The 21,179-nt window shown below is 40.4% G+C and overlaps 1 protein-coding gene across 2 annotated transcripts; it reads right to left on the reverse strand.

Annotated features, from left to right (window-relative positions):
- Positions 1–5,047: 5,047 nt before the first annotated feature.
- Positions 5,048–20,727, reverse strand: LOC135770850 (interferon-induced very large GTPase 1-like). 2 transcript variants are annotated; one of them, XM_065280715.2, is made up of 3 exons: positions 20,604–20,727; positions 6,328–10,774; positions 5,048–6,240 (listed from the first exon to the last, which is right to left on the reverse strand). In XM_065280715.2, exons 2-3 carry the CDS (start codon positions 10,763–10,765, stop codon positions 5,993–5,995), a joined length of 4,686 nt encoding a protein of 1,561 aa, XP_065136787.1. In that variant the 5' UTR covers positions 10,766–10,774; positions 20,604–20,727; the 3' UTR covers positions 5,048–5,992. The 2 variants fall into 2 exon arrangements, with proteins under 2 accessions (XP_065136787.1, XP_065136786.1); XM_065280714.2 differs by having other exon boundaries at positions 5,048–10,774.
- Positions 20,728–21,179: the final 452 nt, after the last annotated feature.

Here is a 21,179-nt window from a genome sequence, read left to right on the forward strand (position 1 = left end):
TCCGAATCGTGAACTAAGCTTGTTCGAAACGATTCGCTTGAGCCGATTCGCTGGGCGTTTGTGAATTACTCGGCTGCAAGAAATGACTCGGTGAAGTTGTAACGCGCGTGCTGCACAGCCTGCAACGTCACTTGTGAATGAAGAGTTTGAAATAACTGAAAGGAAATTTCAGCGATAACGATTGAACTGTTCGAACGAATCGATTCGCTAATTTGAATCGGATTTAAGCCACTCCCCTTTAACGCTCTCTTAGTCTCTTTCCTCTCTTTCTCCCTTGTCCAGGCATGTTCCTTTCAAGATTTTAAGAAACTCTAAAATGATTTAATTTTGCATAATCCACTCAGTATGAAAGTGACCAAAGTTCTCAATATGAGCTCGGGTCAATTAATAATTTATTTACATTTGGTAGATACTTTTATTTGCATTTTATTTATTCTTTTTCTGTTCCTTCGAATGGATCATGCGATCTTTGCGTTGCTAACGCAATTTAACTAGCCTACATATTAAAATTAAGTAGTAATAAAACAGCATAGTGCATGAAAATAGTATTATATTAAACCGTATGTATTATTTAATTTGATGAAAACTTGTTCTTCAAAATCCATTTATCGTCTTGGTAAAGAAAGCAAATTATGTGGGCGCTCGAACATGTCAAGACAAACATTGTCCAGTGAGCAAATGAGAAAACAACTGAGCTCAACAACTGAAAAAGAGCTAGAGCTCTGAATAGAGCTGGGAATTGCTGACCGTGCAGATTGACCATCAGACATGTGGACGGTTGCCAGACCCCGCAGGATTTTCACCCATGGGATCATGGAGGCGGCCCACGGGGTCCCGCGCTACTAAAAACATTCTTCTGATCTTAGACTGATGTCGAAGAGTTCAGATGAAATGAACGCCGCCCAACATAAACTTGTTCACGCTGTGACACAATGTTATTAAATTGCCCAAATATCTTGGAGGTTTTTGCCTAAGGTCCTTGTAAGTTGAAGAATTTCGTCTTTTTTTTACTAAAGCGCATTTTTGCAGCTTGAGAGACCGAGCATACATAGTCAGCGAATTCAGTGGTGATCCTTCAACCCTAAACCCTTAAGCCAAGTAAATCCACAAGGCTCGTTTTTGAAAGAAAAAAAACACACTGACAAATTTTCTTTTTTCTTCTCTGTCACCGGAGTTCAATTTCACCCGGCAACAACATGATGTCATCAGAAAAGTGTAAAAGTAGCCAATGGCAGCGCTGACTGATCAGCCGCGAGGTCAGAAAATGCTGTTTCCTAGCAAAAGCTAAAATGGTGCTGGTGTGAACTTCCTGAGACAATCTTTTATGTAACACACTTAGGGAATTATGTCGGTGAATTTTACACATATTGTACAACCTCAACACACAGCTTCTCCTTCTGCATCAATTCCCAATGGGATATACAGACCAGTTGCTTAGAACAAATGTTTGCATACAAAATTAAAGTTGTACACTTTTTTTGCTTAAACTACTTTGTACCCCCCACACACACAAGAATTTCTCATATAGTTTCTTTCTTTATGCATTTCTTTAAGATCAGTATTTGCTCAGTCATAAGTGACTTATGCAAAATTACAAGATTATATCATTAAAATAAACATCGTGATTATTAAGATATAATGACAGATTTTAGTCAAAGGAAAAATATAGGTTTATATTCTGTAAGAATAAACATCATTCAATCTTTGCACAGTAAATAAATTATATAAAATAAAATGTTGCACTCATTTTTTGCACATGGCAATAAAATAAATTCTCATTTATTTTGTGTGCATGTATGTTAGTTTAAAGGGGATATAATCCTAAAAGCAGGACTGCCACCCATTTCCTCCTATTCTGTGAAGGACTGTTTAGGAAGCCAACATTGTGTATTTTGTGTGTGTTCTAGCAAAGGCTGTTTTGCTGCCAAATGACACGCAATGATGCTCACTTCCTATTAAATTCATCTTCAAACACAGCTTTATAAAGTTATGAATATATGTGAGAGACACTATTGCTATTAAATTTGTCACTGAAATTATTAGTTATTCACCAGACTCTGTTTTATCAGTTGAAAGATCTAATGTACCTTCCTATAGTACTGTATGTAATCTATAGATCATTAGACAGTGGATAAGCCTGTCAAACCAGCATTTCATCTAGATGCAGGTTCCAGTATACAACCTAAAGACTGATTGATTGAAACGGTTAAATGCTAATTTAATCAAATTAAACACCTCCCAAATGAAACCGTTTGTGTAACTACCTTTTTAGTACTCTTTGATGTATTGATGAATGTTGCTGGGCATCAATCACCATTTCTGATTGCCTGTTAGTTAAGCATTAGCAAAACATTTAAAGCGTGCATTCACTTCAGTAATTTTTGTATTGTTGTTTGTTGCTTAGTGTAACATATAAAGGTCACTTGTGATAACACTTCCAAACACATTGATCCTAGAGTCGGTCCTAAATTCCATGTATAGGGCTGCACTGTATGGGATCTTTCCAGCGTAGGATACAAGTACGCGTAATGTTTACTGTGCAGATCCTAATCCTAATGCTTAGAGTAAATAATTTACGTAACTTATCATTTTGAATGCTTTAAACATGTCATGGGATTAGGAATAATGTGAATGATGCAATTGGGTAAGGAATTTAAAAACAAGCAGGGAAAAACAGATTTCAGACTGTCAGACTGGAGAAAACTTCCTGGAAATCTGGTTTCCATGAACCATATAGAAATGGAGGGGGGTAGTGGAGGTGAAACAGAGTTTTGTGGTCACTGAATATAACCAAGGGCAGTAAATGTTCCAGCATAAACCACTAGTACATAAACTTTGGTATGCAAATATCATAAAATAGCAAATGTATGACTATATTAAGAGAACAAGCAATAGAGAAGAAAGAAAGAGTGTGTCAATTTTCCTATCTAGGAAAACAGGCAGGAATGTTTAAGTCCCTGCATGTGATTTTAGGAAAAAGCCTCAAAAATCTTTGCAAATCTCCACTGTTTTTCCCTCAAACTATCCCGCAATTCACTCAGATATGTGTGAGAGATAGAGGGGGTTAAATGCTGGGGTATAGAAGTAAACAAAGGAACTGAGCATGTGCATATGGGGGTATGCATGTTTGTTTATCTGTGTTTATGTGTGTGTGTGTGTGTGTGTGTGTGTGTGTGTGTGTGTGTGTGTGTGTGTGTGTGTGTGTGTGTGTGTGTGTGTGTGTGTGTGTGTGTACAGCAGTATAGAGGCCAACATATAGCTGTCTCAGACTGTGGATTTTCAGTTGGTTTTCTGTAGCTTGGATGTTTAGATAAGTGGGGGAAAGTTCACATCTTAAAGACTCCTTTCAGTCCCAGCATGCTCCTCCAGAAAACCAAAACATGGTGGTTAAACATTTTACAGCACTTTTCGTTATTCTTTTTTTTTAAGTGTGCTTTTGGACATTATGGCTTTATATTTTTTTCCATTGATTAATCATGATAATTAAAGACTTAAATTCAGTCATGGCTGTCTTGATCTTACCTGCCTGCTGATGACCTCTGGTGGGCAAATTCTGCCTGGACGAAGTCACTCAAATACAATCAAGTAGCTGGGAGCTACAGTGTGCATTTCTGTTTTGTATTCAATGCCCTCTGCTGGCCAACCATTGGTCCTAATGAATACTTTTAAGGGTCTTTGTGAATTCTTACATTTACATTCTTATGACACGCACTGTGTCGTCCTGTGCTTTGTACTCAAGAACAAAGTAGAAATAACCTTTTAAATAAAAAATTGTGCAGTTAATATTGTGTTTACAGATTAGATTTGTAAATATTGATATAATTGCCCAGTTGCTAGAATTTCATTTTGAGGGTCCAAGCATTGAAAGTGCAAAGTTTCAGTTTTTTACTTTTGGGGCACACAAAAACTTTGAAAGTTGGCACACACATTGTTGGCCATAAGGCATGGGCAAATGCTAGCAGATTCACATGGGGGCTGAGTGCCCCCTATTAAAAAAAGTTGGTGCATGGATCACATCATCACACATGTACATAACTCTTACTTAAATTGTTCTTATCGACCCAAAAAACTTTCCCATTGACACACATTAGCATTGCCCAAAAGGAAGTTGGCGATTTTGGATTTTGTGATGCGTTCATTGAGTAACTTTTAAATACTCCACTATAGGGAATTCATGTGATTGTCATCAAACTTAGTCAACAACATTATGCCAAGACATTAAAGATGCTAAATTACAAATTAATTTTGGATATCTCAAACAATGTTGCCATGCCAAGGTAATAAATTTATGGAAAAAAAAAATGGAAACAGAGCATCTCATTTTTTGCGTATTTAGTTATTAAACTGTGGGTGGTTCACATTTTGTTGTATGAATTTATATATATATATATATATATATATATATATATATATATATATATATATATATATATATATATATATATTGATTTCTTTATAGCTGATTAGAATGTGAGGAAAGGATACAACGGTGTCTAATCTAATGTAGATATATGGCCACACAGAAAAATATTGGATGCATCTAAAAGAAATAATGAAATAATAAAAAAATATTTTAAAAAGTGTGTGTGAGCCTCAACATTTTTAATCCAACGTGCTTTAAATTGCTTTGGAAAAAATGTCATAGGGGTGGTTTCCCGGACAAGGATTATCTTAAAATAGGACTAGGCCTTAGTTTAATTAGAATATCTAGTTTTAGCAAATGTGCCTTACTAAAACATTACCTGTGTGCATTTTGAGTCAAAACAAAGGTTTGAGGTTAAGATATGTCAGTGCAAGTTGTTTTTAGTTTGGACAGCTTTTACATTTATTTTAGTCTAGGACTAGTCTAATCCCTGTCCGGGAAACCGCCCCAAAATGTTTCTCTTTTTGCTTACTGTATGTTGTAGTTTTACCACAAGTTCATTTTGAGGCCTTTAAAGCCAGAACAGTCACTTGGAACTGCAGCTCAGCACATCAAAAAACAAAAACAAATTTTTTTTTTGACAAACACAGATTTCCTTTTACACAGTCACACAGCATTGGTGTACCTGATCTTAAAGTATTTTATTTGTTACATACACATAGACAGTAAACTGCATATCTGACTGCATATATCCATTATAACAGGGAAAAAGAGAAAATACAAGTAAATAATTTGAGTTAACCAAGTAATAAATTGTTATTTGTTATGTATTATTCAATATTAAAATTGTAAGGTAGTGGAGCAATGTGAAATGTTTTATGAACAAAGAACACCACCAGTATACTTGTAAGAGAATTTAGATATTAGAAAAATTTGATTTATTACAAAACCAAAACTGCTCCTGGAATTTAGACCAGTGTCTTTATTTATGAAAAAAATTAAAGATGTACCGCTTTTGTAAATTTGAAACTTCGTAATTTTGTATAGCACTTCTCATTCTATTGCCTCCTTTTTGTAAGTTGCTTTGAATAGTTGAGCACCTGCTAAATGCTTAATTCAAAGCACTGCTGTTTTCTTACTAAAAGACTTACCAATCCATAATCTAAAACCTCAAAGAATTAATAAAAGTACCACTAAGCTATAAATATATTGATAAGTGACATAATAATGAAGAATATTGACATGTTACATATACATATCATAAACAATAATTAAAACTTCATAAAATAAACACGTGTAATTTACTGCAAGTCAGCCATCAGTTAAAAAAATCATGTTGATGTTGAGTGTGGTGAAAATTCCCTCTAAATTCCCCTTTAATATATTTTGGTGGACCAACATACCAAGTCGGACAGCATCACACCCACTAATATTGATACTTATCATTGCATGTGCGATTCATTTGATTAAGTGTTTAAATTGACAGCACTAATAAAATAAGACAATTACAGTGTTATAAAATAGTTCAGTATAAGAACTCTTTCATAACGTCATATAACATATTTCAAACTGAGCATTTACATTTTGTGTTGTGTTCTGTAGAGAACATTAGTTTATATTCATTTATATTCAAAAGTTTTTATCCAAACTCTCAAGAGCATCCTGTTTTGTGATTTGTCTCCATTGAAATGGAATCCTACCAGAACCCCAGAATGTTTTTCTGTAGTGCTTTTCCAGACCTTTCTGGAATTTGCACACAAACCACTTCCAGTAGGGCAGCTCAGAGAGGTCAGGGGTGATGCTCCACTCTGCATACTTGCCTCCTCCTGTTCTGTATTCTTTCCAGGGGATAGAATCATCATCTGAGTCATCTGAGTCTGAGTTTGGAAAAAATTCTTCATTACTTGCTACTGAAGATGTACAGATATTGATACATAGGTTTCGTGTTCCTCTGTAAAACCAACCATTCAGTCCATTAACCCGATGGAAAGGAACACTGTGATCTCCATCATGGTTTTCTATAGTGTTAGTGCAGATGGCTGCACAGAACGGACACTGAACCCAACAGCACTGACAGAAGTGATCAATCAGAATCTCATCTGGTCGGTCCTTATAATCCAGATATACTGGAAATGTTGTTGTGTTGCATTTACTGCTAATGTCAGACATTATAGAGGGAAGTTCTTCTCTTATCACATCTTCTAGTAGTTTGAAATCATCAACATCATCATGACTCACTCCACTAAAGTCTTTCAGAGAGAATATCAATACATCTGAGAGCTTCTGTGTGAAAAACGTCAACCACAAATCAACATCTCCATTGTTCACTTGAACATATTCAGTAGATTCACGTGCTGCTACCACAATCTTCTTTTGCAGGGATTCAATGTTCTCTTTCATCTTGGGCTGAACACTGAAATTGAAATTATCACTGATGTACTGACTGACTTCACCTTTAATGAAACTATTGAAGTACTTTCTGGGATTCTTAATGTATTTTATGTATTGATAAAACTTCTCATCTTGTGCCAGTTTCTTCAGGATGTGCATCTCCAGATTTGTTCTGTTTCCATTTAGTGATGGACAGTTTGATCGCATTTCATCTGCTAAATCACTGGCAGTGTGTTTGTAGACACTCTGTTTAATTGGTTCTTTCAGTTTTTGACAGATGATCTCTCCAAAAATAGCGGCTGATGTTGCTCCTTGACAGTATTTCTGGAAAATACTGTAATATTCTTCTCTCTTCTTCTCAACGTACAATACAGGATCGTTGGCTTCTCTGAACATGTTGTGTTGTTCCGTTAACGTCTGGTTTGCATACTCAAATATATAAAATACCAAATCCACAAAGAATTTTTCATTGAAAATGTACTTCACTGGGCCTTCCTCGTATTGTGTTATTCTTGCTTTAATGTAATCTGTAACTTGTTGAATGTAGCTGATGTTGTATCCCAGCTTTGATACGTTAAATGACATGATCATCTTATCTGTTTGCTCAAAAATTTCGTTCATTAGGTTTGTTATTTGGGTTTCATCCTCGCCAGACAAAGTGAGACCAATTGTCTCTTGGACTGCTCTGACAGCATTTTTAATAGGTCCTGTGATTCCACTGGATTTTTTGAACCGAACATAAGGTACATAACTCGGCTCCGATAAAATATCTGTGATGTCCTTCCAGGTGTTTATATGGGCAATTTTATAGCTGCCAATGAGGAGCTTTTTCACATCTCTCAGTATGTTAATGTTTTTGATTGGAGGACAATCTGTGGTAATCTTCTTAACACATTTTCCCCAGAACAGATCAAACTCTTTCTTCAGAGTTTCTTCATCATTCGTTTTGTCTTTGTGTTTTAAAGCCAGTTCTTTGCTCTTTTCTAAAAGTGTATTTTCATAATGTGTCCTTTGAGCGTCAATCCTTTTCTTCAGGTCTTGTTGCTGAATAATCTCATTTAATTTCCTTTTTGTTTTTCTCGTAATGCCCTCCCGAAGCTCTTTGACTTTTATTTCAAACGACTCCTTCCACTGAATCAGTATGAGTTTATCCGTGTCGTTCTCAAAGAAATCCGACATTAATTTTTTCACCTCTTCACTTTTTCCTTTTAGTTCTCTTTTGAAATCTTCTTCCTTAATCTCATCAGTTGCTCCATTTTCTATTTGGTTGTGCAGTTTGTTTTCAATTTCCAGCAGTGCACTGCGAAGAGTCCAGGTCCACTTGCTGTATTCTGTCTCCAGTCTCCTGAACGCTGCAATTTCCAAAGAATTTCTGAAGCTAAATACAAATTGCTCACTGAGTAAAGCCTCCCAGAGATCTAGAATACGATCTTTTAGTTGACTCAACATTATGCCACCTGATTTTGAGGCTTGTGTAAGTATGGCTTCCTTTAGGTCTTGAACATTCTCACAGTAGTTTGGGTTTGGTGGTGCCATGGGTGGGCTGCCCTCCCAGAGCTGAGCAAAATACTTCACATCAGTACGTACATCAAATGCAATGACATCGCTGAAACATTCTGCATCACATGCTTCATCTTTAGCAGCGAGTTTAGCCATCTCATCCAGTGTCTCCTGCAGGCGTCTCCTTCCCTCCATGTTTTTCTCTCCAGCTGTGACGTCTGAAACGTTCTGATGCACAAACATACAACTCGGATTCAATCTGACCTTCTTCATCCTCAGAAAGGCCTGAACAACAATCTGAAGAATGTCTTGCATCTCAGAGGGATTTTCTCCAAAGATGTTAATCAATGTCAGATTACCAAGACCCACAACAAATGTGGCCAATTCATTGTCATGATGTCTTGTAGATCTTCCAGTAAGTTCTAAAGCCCGGAGACCCTCAGTATCAACAACCAGAATGTAATCAACCTTCAGCTGTTCCTTCATCTCCTCTGATACTCTGACCAGCTGCATGAAAGCTCCTCTGGTGCACCTGCCAGCACTGACTGCAAACTGAAGTCCAAACATGGCATTGAGCATGGTGGATTTCCCAGAGCTCTGAATCCCTAAAACTGACATCACAAAGACTCTCTGGTCTCCCAGTTTGTGGATGAGTTCATCTAGAACAGCAGTAACCCAGATCAGAGGAACATGAGCAGCATCTCCATCCATCAGCTCCAGTGGAAATCCAGAAATCATCATCTCAGCTGCAAAACTCGGGAGAGAAGACAAATCAAACTCCAGACCTGCTTTGATTGTCTTTACAGATGAATATGATTCATAGATCTGACCGATCTCTCTGAGGATGTGCTCCAAGCCAAATGTTGCAGCTTGAAGTTCTTCAGAAATTTTCTCAAGCTCAGTTTGTACTTCATTGACATTCGCAGGTTTTTCGTTGGTCTCTTTGAGCTTTAAGACTGTTGACCACTTTTCATCATATTTGAGATGTAGATCAGAAAGGTCTTCTGAGGTATACTCATCCAGGAGGATTCTGAGCCATTTGAGAAAAAACATCCTAAATGCAGAATCTGAGTTCATTTGCTTTATAAAGAACTTTATAAACTCACTCATATTAGATTCATGTTGCTCTTCACGAATCTTCATCATTTCTGTCTTTTTAGTGCTTATGTCTATTTCTAGTTCTTCCCCTTGGGGTTGATGCAGTTCTTTGTTCTTCTGACACCACAGATGCCACAGTTTTCCCTGACAGGGCAGAAATGACTCTTTGATTTCTGTCAGATCTTTATTCTCCAGTAAACTTATCATCTGCTGTGCTGCTTCTTTTCCTATCCTGCAGTCTTCGTCATCTTCCTCATCTACTCTGATATCTGAGCATTTGGACAAATCTTCCAGTCTGAACAAGGAAGCTGATTCTGAAGATGACAGACAACTGCTTATTGCTCTTCTGAGTTCTACAGATACATCCGACTGGTTTCTGTTTTTCAAACCAATTTTATATTTTCCTTTCTTCTGCTTTGCAGCAGATTCATCATCAGTTAGAAGACAAATAAGTGGCTTTTTGTCTTTGTACAGCTCTTGTATCTTTATTGCATTTTTGTCATTCTTGTCAAGTTGTGGTAAAATAACAACATTGACTGAAGACATTTTAGTCAGGATCTGCAGCTGTTTCTCATTGGTTCCTGCATCACCATGCAGATTACAGAAGGCAACGCAGTCAGTAAATTTATCTGTGTCTTTTCCAGAGGGGCAAAACCAGGCGATCTCCACCACTCCATCCATGAGCAGTCTGGTTCTGCTGCTGCCTGGACAGTTCCTATGGAAGAACGTGTTGTGTTTCTCATTGATCAGGCTGTTTATCAGCTGAGACTTGGATGAAGACACAGAACCAAATCTGAAGAACGACACCATTGGTGTTTCTGCTTTATACACTGGCTGGACTTTACTGATAATCTCATTGTCAGTATTTCTCATCTTCCAGCTCTTGTTGATTTGTCTGAATGTCCAGAGAGGAAACTGAATCTGTTGTGTGAATGGGTCCGGTACTAGCAGAGGAAGAGCAAACTGACACTGTGAGAGTTTAGTGACCATGAGCTGCTTAAGAAATCTATCAGCACAATGAAAAACGGCCAAATGAACATCCATGGGGTGAACGTTGTCAAAGGAGGTTACAGGTGAACCGGACCAAGATCCTTCATCAAAAAAATCACACTCATCTTCAGACGAGTCAATGTCTTTTCGTTGTGTGTGATGATGTTCATTGGTATCTTTAGTTTCAGTGTATCTTGCTGTATAGTTCATAATCAGAAGTTTCTGTAGGAAGGTCTGAATCAGCTCCTCCTCAGTGCAAGACTCATGAGACTGCAAAGAACGCGCAGTTATCTGAAGAACCTCGGCAGCTCGCAGTCTGTGGTTCCTGCCTTTAGGGTAAAGTTTGTCAAACAGCTGCTTTATTTTTTTAGTCTTTTCCTGTTGGTGTTGATCTGGTTGAGATGATGTTCCTTTGAAATCCATGTTTGCTTCCTGTTAAGTAAATAATACATGTGTGAGATCATGCACATGATTTTTAAAAAGACACAACAGAATTATGTTAAAACACATTAAATATTTTAACAGATAAAGGGAAAGCATTTAAGTCACTTGACAGCTTTACACTTGACACACTAGCCCTACATTAAAGATATACCTAAAAGAAAAAAACAGCAGCTTCGGTATAGAATGAACATTCCTTGTCTTTTTGTCAAAGAGTCTTATTAGTACAAAACTAAACAATGTAGAGGCTAAAGGTACATTCACATTATAAGCGACTAGCAGTAGCAGAGCGACGCAATCTCATTGATTTTTAATGGACGCTTGGCTCGGCGGCATCCCGCGACACGAGTGACAGTGACCATTGTAGGCTGGATGGGTGTTGCGCGTCAAAGTTGAGAAATGTTTAGCTTTATGCAAATTATGAGCGACATTCAGGAGCGAATACCAATGAGAACAAAGCAGTTGAATCTACGTCATCCGCCTCTTGTCAGTTACTGGAGTGGATGTTACTCATTTGTTTATGACAACTAGATATAGAAACACCTCTTTTGAAAGATACGAGCGACACACAGCGACAAAGTCCCTGGCGCACTTCATGTGGACTTTCGTTCTCGTGGCCTTAAATTGCGCATGCTCGCTTAGTCTACGAATCTGTAGGGTGTCCCATCTGTCATTTTTACACTTTAAGATGTGCTCATCAGCGCCCCCTTTTCCCCCTTGATGTGGTCTCCGGTGAAAGCCTGCACTGCAGCAGGCTTTGCGCACTTTACCAACCCAGAAGTCCTTGGGAAAGAGCAATCAGACATATCAGACAACGGATGGAAGGAGTCCACACTGACGAGCAACTTCTCTTCCTAATTCCGGCATGACGCTCGAGTCTGCCCCAAAATACAACTCCGGTGCACCCTCGTGGACTCGCATCAATGGTCCCTAAAGTCTGCACTCTATGATGTCCTCAAAGTGTGGACTCTGAGGAGGAACCTCAAGTCCGCAGTGTGCCATTTGGGTCACGGCCAAAGTTGCTTATAATGTGAATGTACCTTAAGCCGGAGGTCCTACGCAGAACTATAATGCTGCATTTAGTGTGGGCTTGACATTAACACCCGCCAACCAGCCAAATGCGGGTAGATTTCGGCTGTGGCGGGTAAGACAGCCAATCCCACTAGCCACTTTGGCTTGTTGAATATAATTTTTTAATTGTAGTTTTCTTAAAAGTTATGCGAAATGATAAACAATGCGCAATGCGACACCCGACACTACAACTCCCATGAGCACTCCCTGCACCGAGCGCAACGCAGAGAGAACGTAAGTTATGAATATAACTATGGATCTGTGAGACCGAAGGATGACCGTCACTACGGTCCAATAGGATGATAACCTTCGTTCCGCCTTCTCTCGAGACCTTATGTAAACAAAGTCATGCCCATGACCCCGGAAGCGGAACGTCACGCGCTATAAAAGGCGCATTAAACTTCCGGCTCGTTCTCTTACCTTGAACGCCCAGTATTCCGAGCGACAGGGATAGTGACGGTCATCCTTCGGTCTCACAGATCCATAGTTATATTCATAACTTACGATCTGTTTCGACCTCACTCTGACCGTCACTACGGTCCAATAGGATGACTCATGTCAACAGGGTCGCGAGGAACTACAGACTCCGAATTATTCAAACCTCGCTGGGCAACAGACATCAAAACTGCAGTGCTGACAGGCGTATTGGCAGTTACGTCAACTCTGTAAAATTTTGCAAATGTACATGGTGTAGACCATGATGCTGCAGCACAAATCTCCCCCACCGGAACTCCTTTAAGTGCAGCCCATGAGGTAGCTACACTTCTGGTTGAGTGGGCTCGTGTTCCCATAGGGACTGGTAACCCCTTTCCCTTATAAGCCTGGGAAATAACCTTAACCAACCAATGTGACAAACGTTGCTTAGAAAGTGGCAACCCCAATCTAGCCTTTCCATAGCAAACAAAAAGTTGAGAATGAGACTTCCTCAGGGTCTGAGTAAATTTTACATAAGAGCGCAATGCCCTTACTGGACACAGGGTGAGCAAATTCTGCTGATCTGCCTGTGAAGGGGGTTGAAATTGAACTACCTCCAGAACCTGATTCCTGAACTGAGGATTAAGTACTTTAGGTAAAAAGGCCGGGTTGGGCCAGAGCGTCACCCCTGAGCCATCCGGCCGCCAGCGTAAACAGTCATCACTAATAGATAGCGCACACAATTCTCCTACCCTTTTAGCGGAGCATATAGCCAAAAGAAAAGCGGTCTTGAGAGACAAAGCTTCTAAATCTGTATCAGTCATAGGCTCGTATGGGGGCCTAGTGAGAGAGTCTAGTACAAAAGGCAAATCCCAATTGGGTACCCGCAAAGAGCGGTTTGGACATAAGCGACGAGCTCCCTTCAGGAACTGACCTACCAAGGGATGTCGGCCTATTGGTTGGCCATCCACTCCCCCATGAGATGCTGAAATAGATGAAGCATAAACCCTGATTGTACTGGCTGCTTTGCCTTGATCCAGTTGAGCCTGTAGGAATCGTTTCATCTAGTGGTTGAGTGATGGACTCTGCAGAGGCCATACCCATAATTGTAGTGCCATCGGGTTTGGATGCCAAATCTGCCCGTCTATTTGGGATAGGAGATCCGCCCGTGATGGGAGTTGCCACGGGGAACCCTGAATCAGCTGAACTAGGTCTGGGAACCATGGTCTTCCCGGCCACCGTGGAGCAACTAGTAAAACTGTGCAATGACTCTCCCTGATCCTCTGGAGGACTTGGCAAATCAGAGGAAAGGGGGGAAAAGCATATAATAAGCCTGTCGGCCACTCTTGTGATAGTGCATCCAGGCCTAAACTGCCCTCTTGTACCGTGAGGGAGTACCATCCCTGGCAATGGGTTGTCTCCCTGGAGGCAAAGAGATCTATGTGAGCTGTCCCATATCGGGTCCAAATTTGGGCTATTACCTCCGTGTTCAACCGCCACTCTCCTGGGAGAGGCCCTGTTCTGGACAGAATGTCGGCTGCTCTGTTTGTCACACCCGGGATGTGTATTGCTCTCAGTGAGGACAGCTGCGGCCATGACCATGTCAGTAGGTTCGTTGCTACCTGGAGACAACGTAGTGACCTTGTCCCTCCTTGGTGATTTATGTGGTAAACTACTGAGGTGCTGTCCGTTCTCACTAGCACATGCTTGTAGCGTAGAAATGGTAACAGACCCTGAAGAGCGAGGTGAACAGCTCTCAGTTCGAGCACATTTATGTGTTCTGATGACCAAGGGTGATCCCATTTGCCCCTTACTGACCTGCCTTCCCAAACAGCTCCCCAACCTGTCAGTGATGCATCTGTTGTCACCACTGATCTTCTGTGAGGAAGATTGCCCAGTGGGGTTCCCCTGCAGAGAAAGTCCTTGTCCCTCCAATGAAGTAAGGCCCGCATGCAGGCCTTTGTCACCCGCAGCCTCCTTCTTCTGTCCTTCTTTGGATGAAGATGAAAAGAATTCAACCATCTCTGTATCAGGCGTGTCCTTAGTAGGCCTAAGGGAATCACCACTGATGCTGCCGCCAACAGTCCTACAAGCTTCTGAACTCTGTGAGCTGTTACAAGCTTCCCTTTCTGGAAGTGACGTAACGCTTTCTGTAGGCTGTCTATTCTCTGGGGAGTGAGACATGCTTTCATTGTTATGGAGTTGAAATATAGCCCTAGGAATTTCACCTGCTGCTGAGGCTGGAGACTGCTCTTTTCCCAGTTCACTGTGAACCCCAGGAACTGAATGTGAGCTAGTACCTCCTCTGTGTTCCTGATCCCCTGCTCTCGAGAAGGAGCACAAATTAACCAATCGTCCAGATATGGCAGGATTTTGATACCGCGCAGCTGAAGGGGGGCTAGGGCGGCTGAGATCACCCGAGTAAAGACTCTTGGTGCCAAAGACAGGCCGAATGGTAGAACCTGGAACTGAAAAGCCTGGTTTTGAAAAGCAAAGCGGAGAAAAGGCCTGTGCTCTGGACAAATTGGAATATGGAAATATGCGTCCTTTAAATCCAGAGATGTGAACCATTCTCCTGCACCTATGGACTGCATTACCATCTTTGTATGAATCATCTTGAATGGAAGAATTTTTAAGTACTGGTTGAGGTGCCTGAGATCCAGAATGGGGCGATGACCCCCGTCTTTTTTTGGAATTATGAAATAGGTGGAATAAAACCCAGTCTGTTGTGCGTTGAAGGGCACTTTTGCGATTGCTCCTTTTTGCAAAAGAGCTTGTACCTCTTCCCTCAATACGGGCTCCAATAGTGGGTCCTTGACAGTGGTCATTCTGACCCTTGAAAATGGGGGGGGGGCGCCGTCGAAACTGTAGCCGATACCCGTGAGTTATTGTGGATAAAACCCACTGGTCTGAGACCACTCTCTCCCAACTGGCCCGTGAAAGTTGAGAAGAACAGTCGACGGTCGGCCCCTGACCCCTATGCAGGTCCACCATTACGTCCTGCACCCCTTCGTGAACCTCTCTGATGAGCTCCCCCGCGGGACTGAAATCTCCTCTGGGGATACGGGGCAGGATTTTGTCTTTGGCCATGAAAGCTCTGCCCCGGAACACTAACAGGATTGTCACTTGTGTGTCTAGACCAAGCAGGTTGCTGTGGCCTTTGTGTTTCTCTTGACCTCGGTCTGAAGACTGGAGCTGGTTTACGACAAGCTCGCTGGACCGCTTCTCTTGTTGTGATGGAGCGCTCAGCCCTATCCAGCACCTCCTGGGAATCTGAATTAAAAACGTGACCGGGAATTACTGGCAAATTCATTAGTTCGCTTCTTATGGTCTCTGGCAAAGAAGTTTGTGCCAGCCATACCTGCCTACGACATAAAACAGCCGAAGACATCGCCTCCCCCACATCTCGTGTCAATTGTGAGTGAGCCGCCAGAGCAGAATCAACAAGGTTCCTAGAATCCTGGTCATCTGCACTTACTGTTTTCCGTAAGGCTGCCAAGAGGATAGCCAAAGCATTGCCTGTACGAGCTGCACGTGCAGTGGCATTAAAGGATCGTGAGATCAGACGGTCAGTTTTCGCACACTCCTTTTTGGGACAGCGAGGGTTAGCAGATGTATAGGCTGGTCCCAAAGTTGTCCAGGATGCTATTTCCTGTTCTACTGGTGGCATGTCCCCCAGTCCCGTTTCTTTTGGGTAACTGGCATTGGCCAAACGTCTGCAGCCTGCATTAAATTGGGGCTTTTGAGATGGTTTCTTCCATGCTGTCCTCAACATTGAAGTATAATCATCTGCTACTGGAATGCAAGATGGAAAATTAGTCTGAGGTATGCCTTCCCAGATACCCCCGACAGGAGATGGGTCAGGCACAGAAGGCTGCAAACAAAGAATTTTTGCTGCACTTATTACTCTAGCAACAAGAGTATTTGCTGGAAAATCGTCTCTCCCCGTTGATTCGCCATCCACTTCGGCAGAATCTGAATGGGGTCCTTCTCCTTGGCTCTCTCCTTCTGCCTGCTGTGCATCATCAACCAGTGAGTAGGGACCCAGAAGAGATAATACATCAGCCTCCTCTGCATCAGTTTCAGGATTACCCTGCTGTGCAGGTGGAGGAACGTATTCCTGACCAGGAGGTAGTGATGGTGAAGCTGAGTGACGAGCTTCAATTCGGTCCATCCTCTGCACTTAACTCTGAAAAGCAGCCATGATCTCCAGTTGAGTGTCTATGTTGCCACTCTCTGCTGGTGGAGCAGGAGTTGGGCGTTTAGCCATATCCACCACTTTCTCATGTCTTGATTTATGAGGTTCATGGCGATCATGTGAGTGCTTATGAGGACGCTTACGACTATGCCTGTCTGATGAGCGTTCCCTCTCCTTACTGTGCTCAGGTACAGAACTGCCTGCTCCTTTAGCACGGTGAATTCGTTCCTCTCTGGGTAGGTCACAAGCCGCACTGCAGGGATTATCCACATCCTCTCTTAAATGTGCCATCCCCAGGCATGAAGGGCATTCCCTATGCCCATCTCGAGGGTCCATTGCTGATTGGCAATGTCGGCAGCCATGAGAGGCCATGATAAGCTCACACCAGGTAAGGCCACACACAATCCCACTGACTGCGAACAGCAGCAAAGGTTGTATCTAGCCCACGAAAGTCAAAAAAGGCCTATACGCGAACGTACTTAAGAGGCCCTTATTATACCCCAACAACTGCGAACAGTGATATAGGGCTCAAAAGGGAAATAATACTCACCAACTTTTAATGCAGTATATATACTACTTTAATGATGTATACTCTGAGAAAAAAACAGAAATAATCCATGATATTGAAGGGCTAATATGTTATAAAGTAGCCTCAGCATATCTGAATAATACAATGCAACTATCTCAACTCAAACACCTATAGCAGAAATTGAGTGTTTGTATTAAAAATATTGCATGGCTAGTATGTAAAACTAGCCTCAAATATCAAATAATAAACATCACAATTCAAGTACAAACAGCATGAATTAAGTGATTGGTACAGATAATGCAAATATACAAATAGACATCACAATTCACAGGGGCACAAGGCACCTGCACCACTTGGGTGATGAATTTAATGATGAAATATTAATTCGTTTCCTACCTGTACCAGGTCTCTAAGGCGAGAAAGGTAAAGAGAACGAGCCGGAAGTTTAATGCGCCTTTTATAGCGCGTGACGTTCCGCTTCCGGGGTCATGGGCATGACTTTGTTTACATAAGGTCTCGAGAGAAGGCGGAACGAAGGTTATCATCCTATTGGACCGTAGTGACGGTCAGAGTGAGGTCGAAACAGATCGTTGGCTGAGATGCGCGCGCGATCAGCTGATGCGAGAGCTGATGGATTTGTGAATGCACAAGAGGACGCAGTCTGAGCGCATACACACTTCGGGAAAGATAAAACAATTGCATGGAAGTGATTGAAGAGATAAAAATTGCGTGCACACTCTCAGGGCAAGAGCGGAGAGAAATTCAGCGCATACCTGAATGCACACGAAATCAAAAGAAACCCGCCAGCTGAGAGGTTCGCGCATCATTTTAATGTAGGCTACTTTGGGCAACAATAATTCCCTCTCGACATTTGTCATTAAAAGTCTTAAATCACTTTTAACAGAAACCATGATCAAGCTTATTAAATACAATCTGCATAAACAAGTTGACAGTAAAATTCATGTACATTTCTTTATAGTATTTACTGCTGTTATTAATAAATATTTAAAGTGTTTGTCTAGGGTTTTTGTGTTTATCTTTTGAGTTAATCTTCTACACCACTGCTCCACTTTTAATATATTCATTCAAAGTTAATCTATTTATGCCTTATTGCATGTTTTTCATGCACCTATATGATATGATCTATACTTTTATGGTATATACCAGCTAATAAATGTTGTCTTTATTTGGGTGGTCAGACTGCATTTGAAATTCAATCTGCATATCTATATATATATTAAAAACGAAAAAGTACCTTTGACCCGAAAAAACAACGGCCACTGGAGGGAAATGTAGTCGGCTTTTGTGTCTTTAAACGCTTGTTTTCTGGGGTCGACAGCTCATAAAATTGTATTTCTGTTTTTTTTTAAGCTTGTTAGCTGTACTCAAAATATGTGTTTGAAGCGTTTCCAGACAAAATAGAATAGTAAAATATGTATATGTCTTTTTGTACACAAATACATATTAATTAATGACATTTTGATGTTTAAAAGTCTGTAGGATGACATAAATTCAGATATAAATGAAATAGAAATTTAAATAAATAGATAATTATATACATTTTCAAATATTGCACCTGTCAAACACAGTCTATTTTGCCATCAATACTGTTGAGGGTGTCCTTTATCAGTAGGCTTTATATTTATGCTTGGTCTGTCAGCGGCCTCCCTCTCACCTACAGCAGCAGCAGCAGCAGCGAGTGCCGCGTCAGGCACGTTTCTGGTGTGTAAAAACACAGAAAAGGCGACGCGCAGCCACCACGCAATTGACACGCAACAGAAACACCATGCTCACGCTACGCGGTCAGTGTGTCATCGATCATCTGCAGCAGGCACTTATTTTGACAAGACACGCGATGCTCTCTCAATGCGCAGAACACATATTTTGAAATAAGGAACCACACACACGACGAGATACATGTTGTGATGAACTTCGCATCGAGGGCTCTTGAAAAATGAAGTAAATTGCCGCCACTGCTGGTGACACCAGCTGGTCAAAATGTGTAAAGGTAACGAGATCTATGCCCAAACATAATCCACCTTCTACATTGCAAATATGTTCACAACAGTGTAATGCTTTCAATATAATTTAAAAATGATTAAATGTCATTATACCACGGGCCTGTTGAATGCTTTATTCTGATTGGCTAAGAAATGTTCCATGGGTGTTAATTATTTTTCTGTAAACCGCACACCTAACCTTTTAAATGTCTTAAAAATAGGCACCAGAGCAATGTTTGTGGTAACCGTGGTATAAGAGAAATAATTACTCCGGTCCTTTGAATTATTTGAAAATAATGCACACCGGTGGTGTACATTACCACCTTGGGTGTGCATTATTTTCGAATAATTCAACGGCCCGTCGTCAATTATTCCTTACTTAAAAATTGGCATTATTATGGTATGTCAGGTGATTACATAGACATAACAATATTGTTTTCCAAATGCTCAAAATGATCCCTACCAATCGGCCTTGATTTTTTACGTCACTCAATTATATAAAAAACTTTAAATGCCAAATGATCACAGAATCACAAAATAGACACATTTTATTTTATTAACATTGATAATAATAAAACTGATCTGAAATTAGTATACACTGATTCATGAGTTCAGATTAACACCCCCTAGTGGTGAACCATCGGAGTTTCGAAACAGTTATGACGTAACAAAGCCTCGTTTGCTAAAATCACGTGACTTGGCAAGTTTGAAACACGCTTCGAACGAATGATTCGAAAAGGTTTCGAAGCCTCACGAAGCAGTGTTTTGAAAGTGACCATAGTCAGAAATAATTTTAGCTTGTTCACCAGCATCTTTAGTAATGGATTTTGTCACAAGTTACACCAGTCTCCAACAACACCATCTCCACTCGCATGTGCATACCAACAACATTCCTCGATATATTAATTTTTTTATTTTTTTATTATTAAGCCTCAATCACCTCCTCAGTTGTTTGTCTTTGATTTGATCAAGTGTTAAATAAAATCTGACTTACTGTCCCCAGGCAATGAAGAGTGTAACTGGCCATTCATCTCCATAAAAAGTAATGAGCAACTAGTAATTTTCAGTCAAATGTTAAATGGTTTTAGGAGCTCACGTTGGACATGACAGAAATGTTGTAGGAAATGAAGCAAAATGACAATTTTCTGTTTAATTGTTAAGTTTTTCACTTTGTAAAGTCTTACAAGCAGCTAACAGTTAGGTTCAGTTTTATTTACCAGCAGAACAAAAATTCAGTCATGGTAACGGCTGCACCCAATTACTTTTTCTAAACCTCCTTTTATAAGCAGAGCAAAATAAACAATAAGTTACAAGCACACAGCAGTATGTTCCAGTTTTCCAGTAGAAATGTCTAAAAAACGCATCTACATTTTTTAAAAACCTTTTAATAAACCTCAACATTTGGGGTTTGTTTCTCCTTCATTAGTGGTTTTGTATTTGTTTACAAATCTAGATAACATGTACATAGTCTCAATGCCATTGTTTACTTGTTTTATTTATTTGAATTAATAATGAGTAGTGTTTAATAGAATCTGTCATCACAACTTTCAAGACAAATCCACAAGCACTTATCGAAATCATGAATTAATAAATGCAATAAAGTCAAACCTGGGAGTGATTCTGGATTCCAAAAGCAATTCAAGGTCCTTTGCTTGTTTTTTACCAGTAGTCTTATATGGTGTGCTGATGTGTGTTTTTTTTCTTATGTCTACCAATCAAAAATGATCTCTTGTTGATAGCCCTAAAACAAATGCAGTTCACATAAAGTCACATGATGGAATCTGAAACTTTGAATTTCATTTGAATGATCAAGTTGATTTTTATGTTTCATTTCCGCAGAAATGCACTGACATAATGTTGGGCGATTTCGAATCACTGCTTCATGAACCGAATCTTTTGTTTCAAATCCGTAGTTCGGAGCGTGCGTGTCTCTCAATCCGAAGGCTGTACCCTGCGGAGGTCGCGTGCAGGCTGCATACGTCATCAAGCCTGGTTTATTTAAGTTAACAGGGCAATACATTCGCAAGTCATGATCATATTACAACAATTTACAATTAACTAAGAATAATAGTCAGCTTTATAATTGTTAACTTTCTGAAATAAGACACTCTCTTGATCTTGATGACGAATGGAGCCAAATGCGACCTTCGGAGGCTGCAGCGGCAGCCTTCAGATTGAGAAACG

The sequence above is a fragment of the Paramisgurnus dabryanus genome, chromosome 8 (assembly GCF_030506205.2).
Source record: "Paramisgurnus dabryanus chromosome 8, PD_genome_1.1, whole genome shotgun sequence".
Taxonomy (NCBI): domain Eukaryota; kingdom Metazoa; phylum Chordata; class Actinopteri; order Cypriniformes; family Cobitidae; genus Paramisgurnus; species Paramisgurnus dabryanus.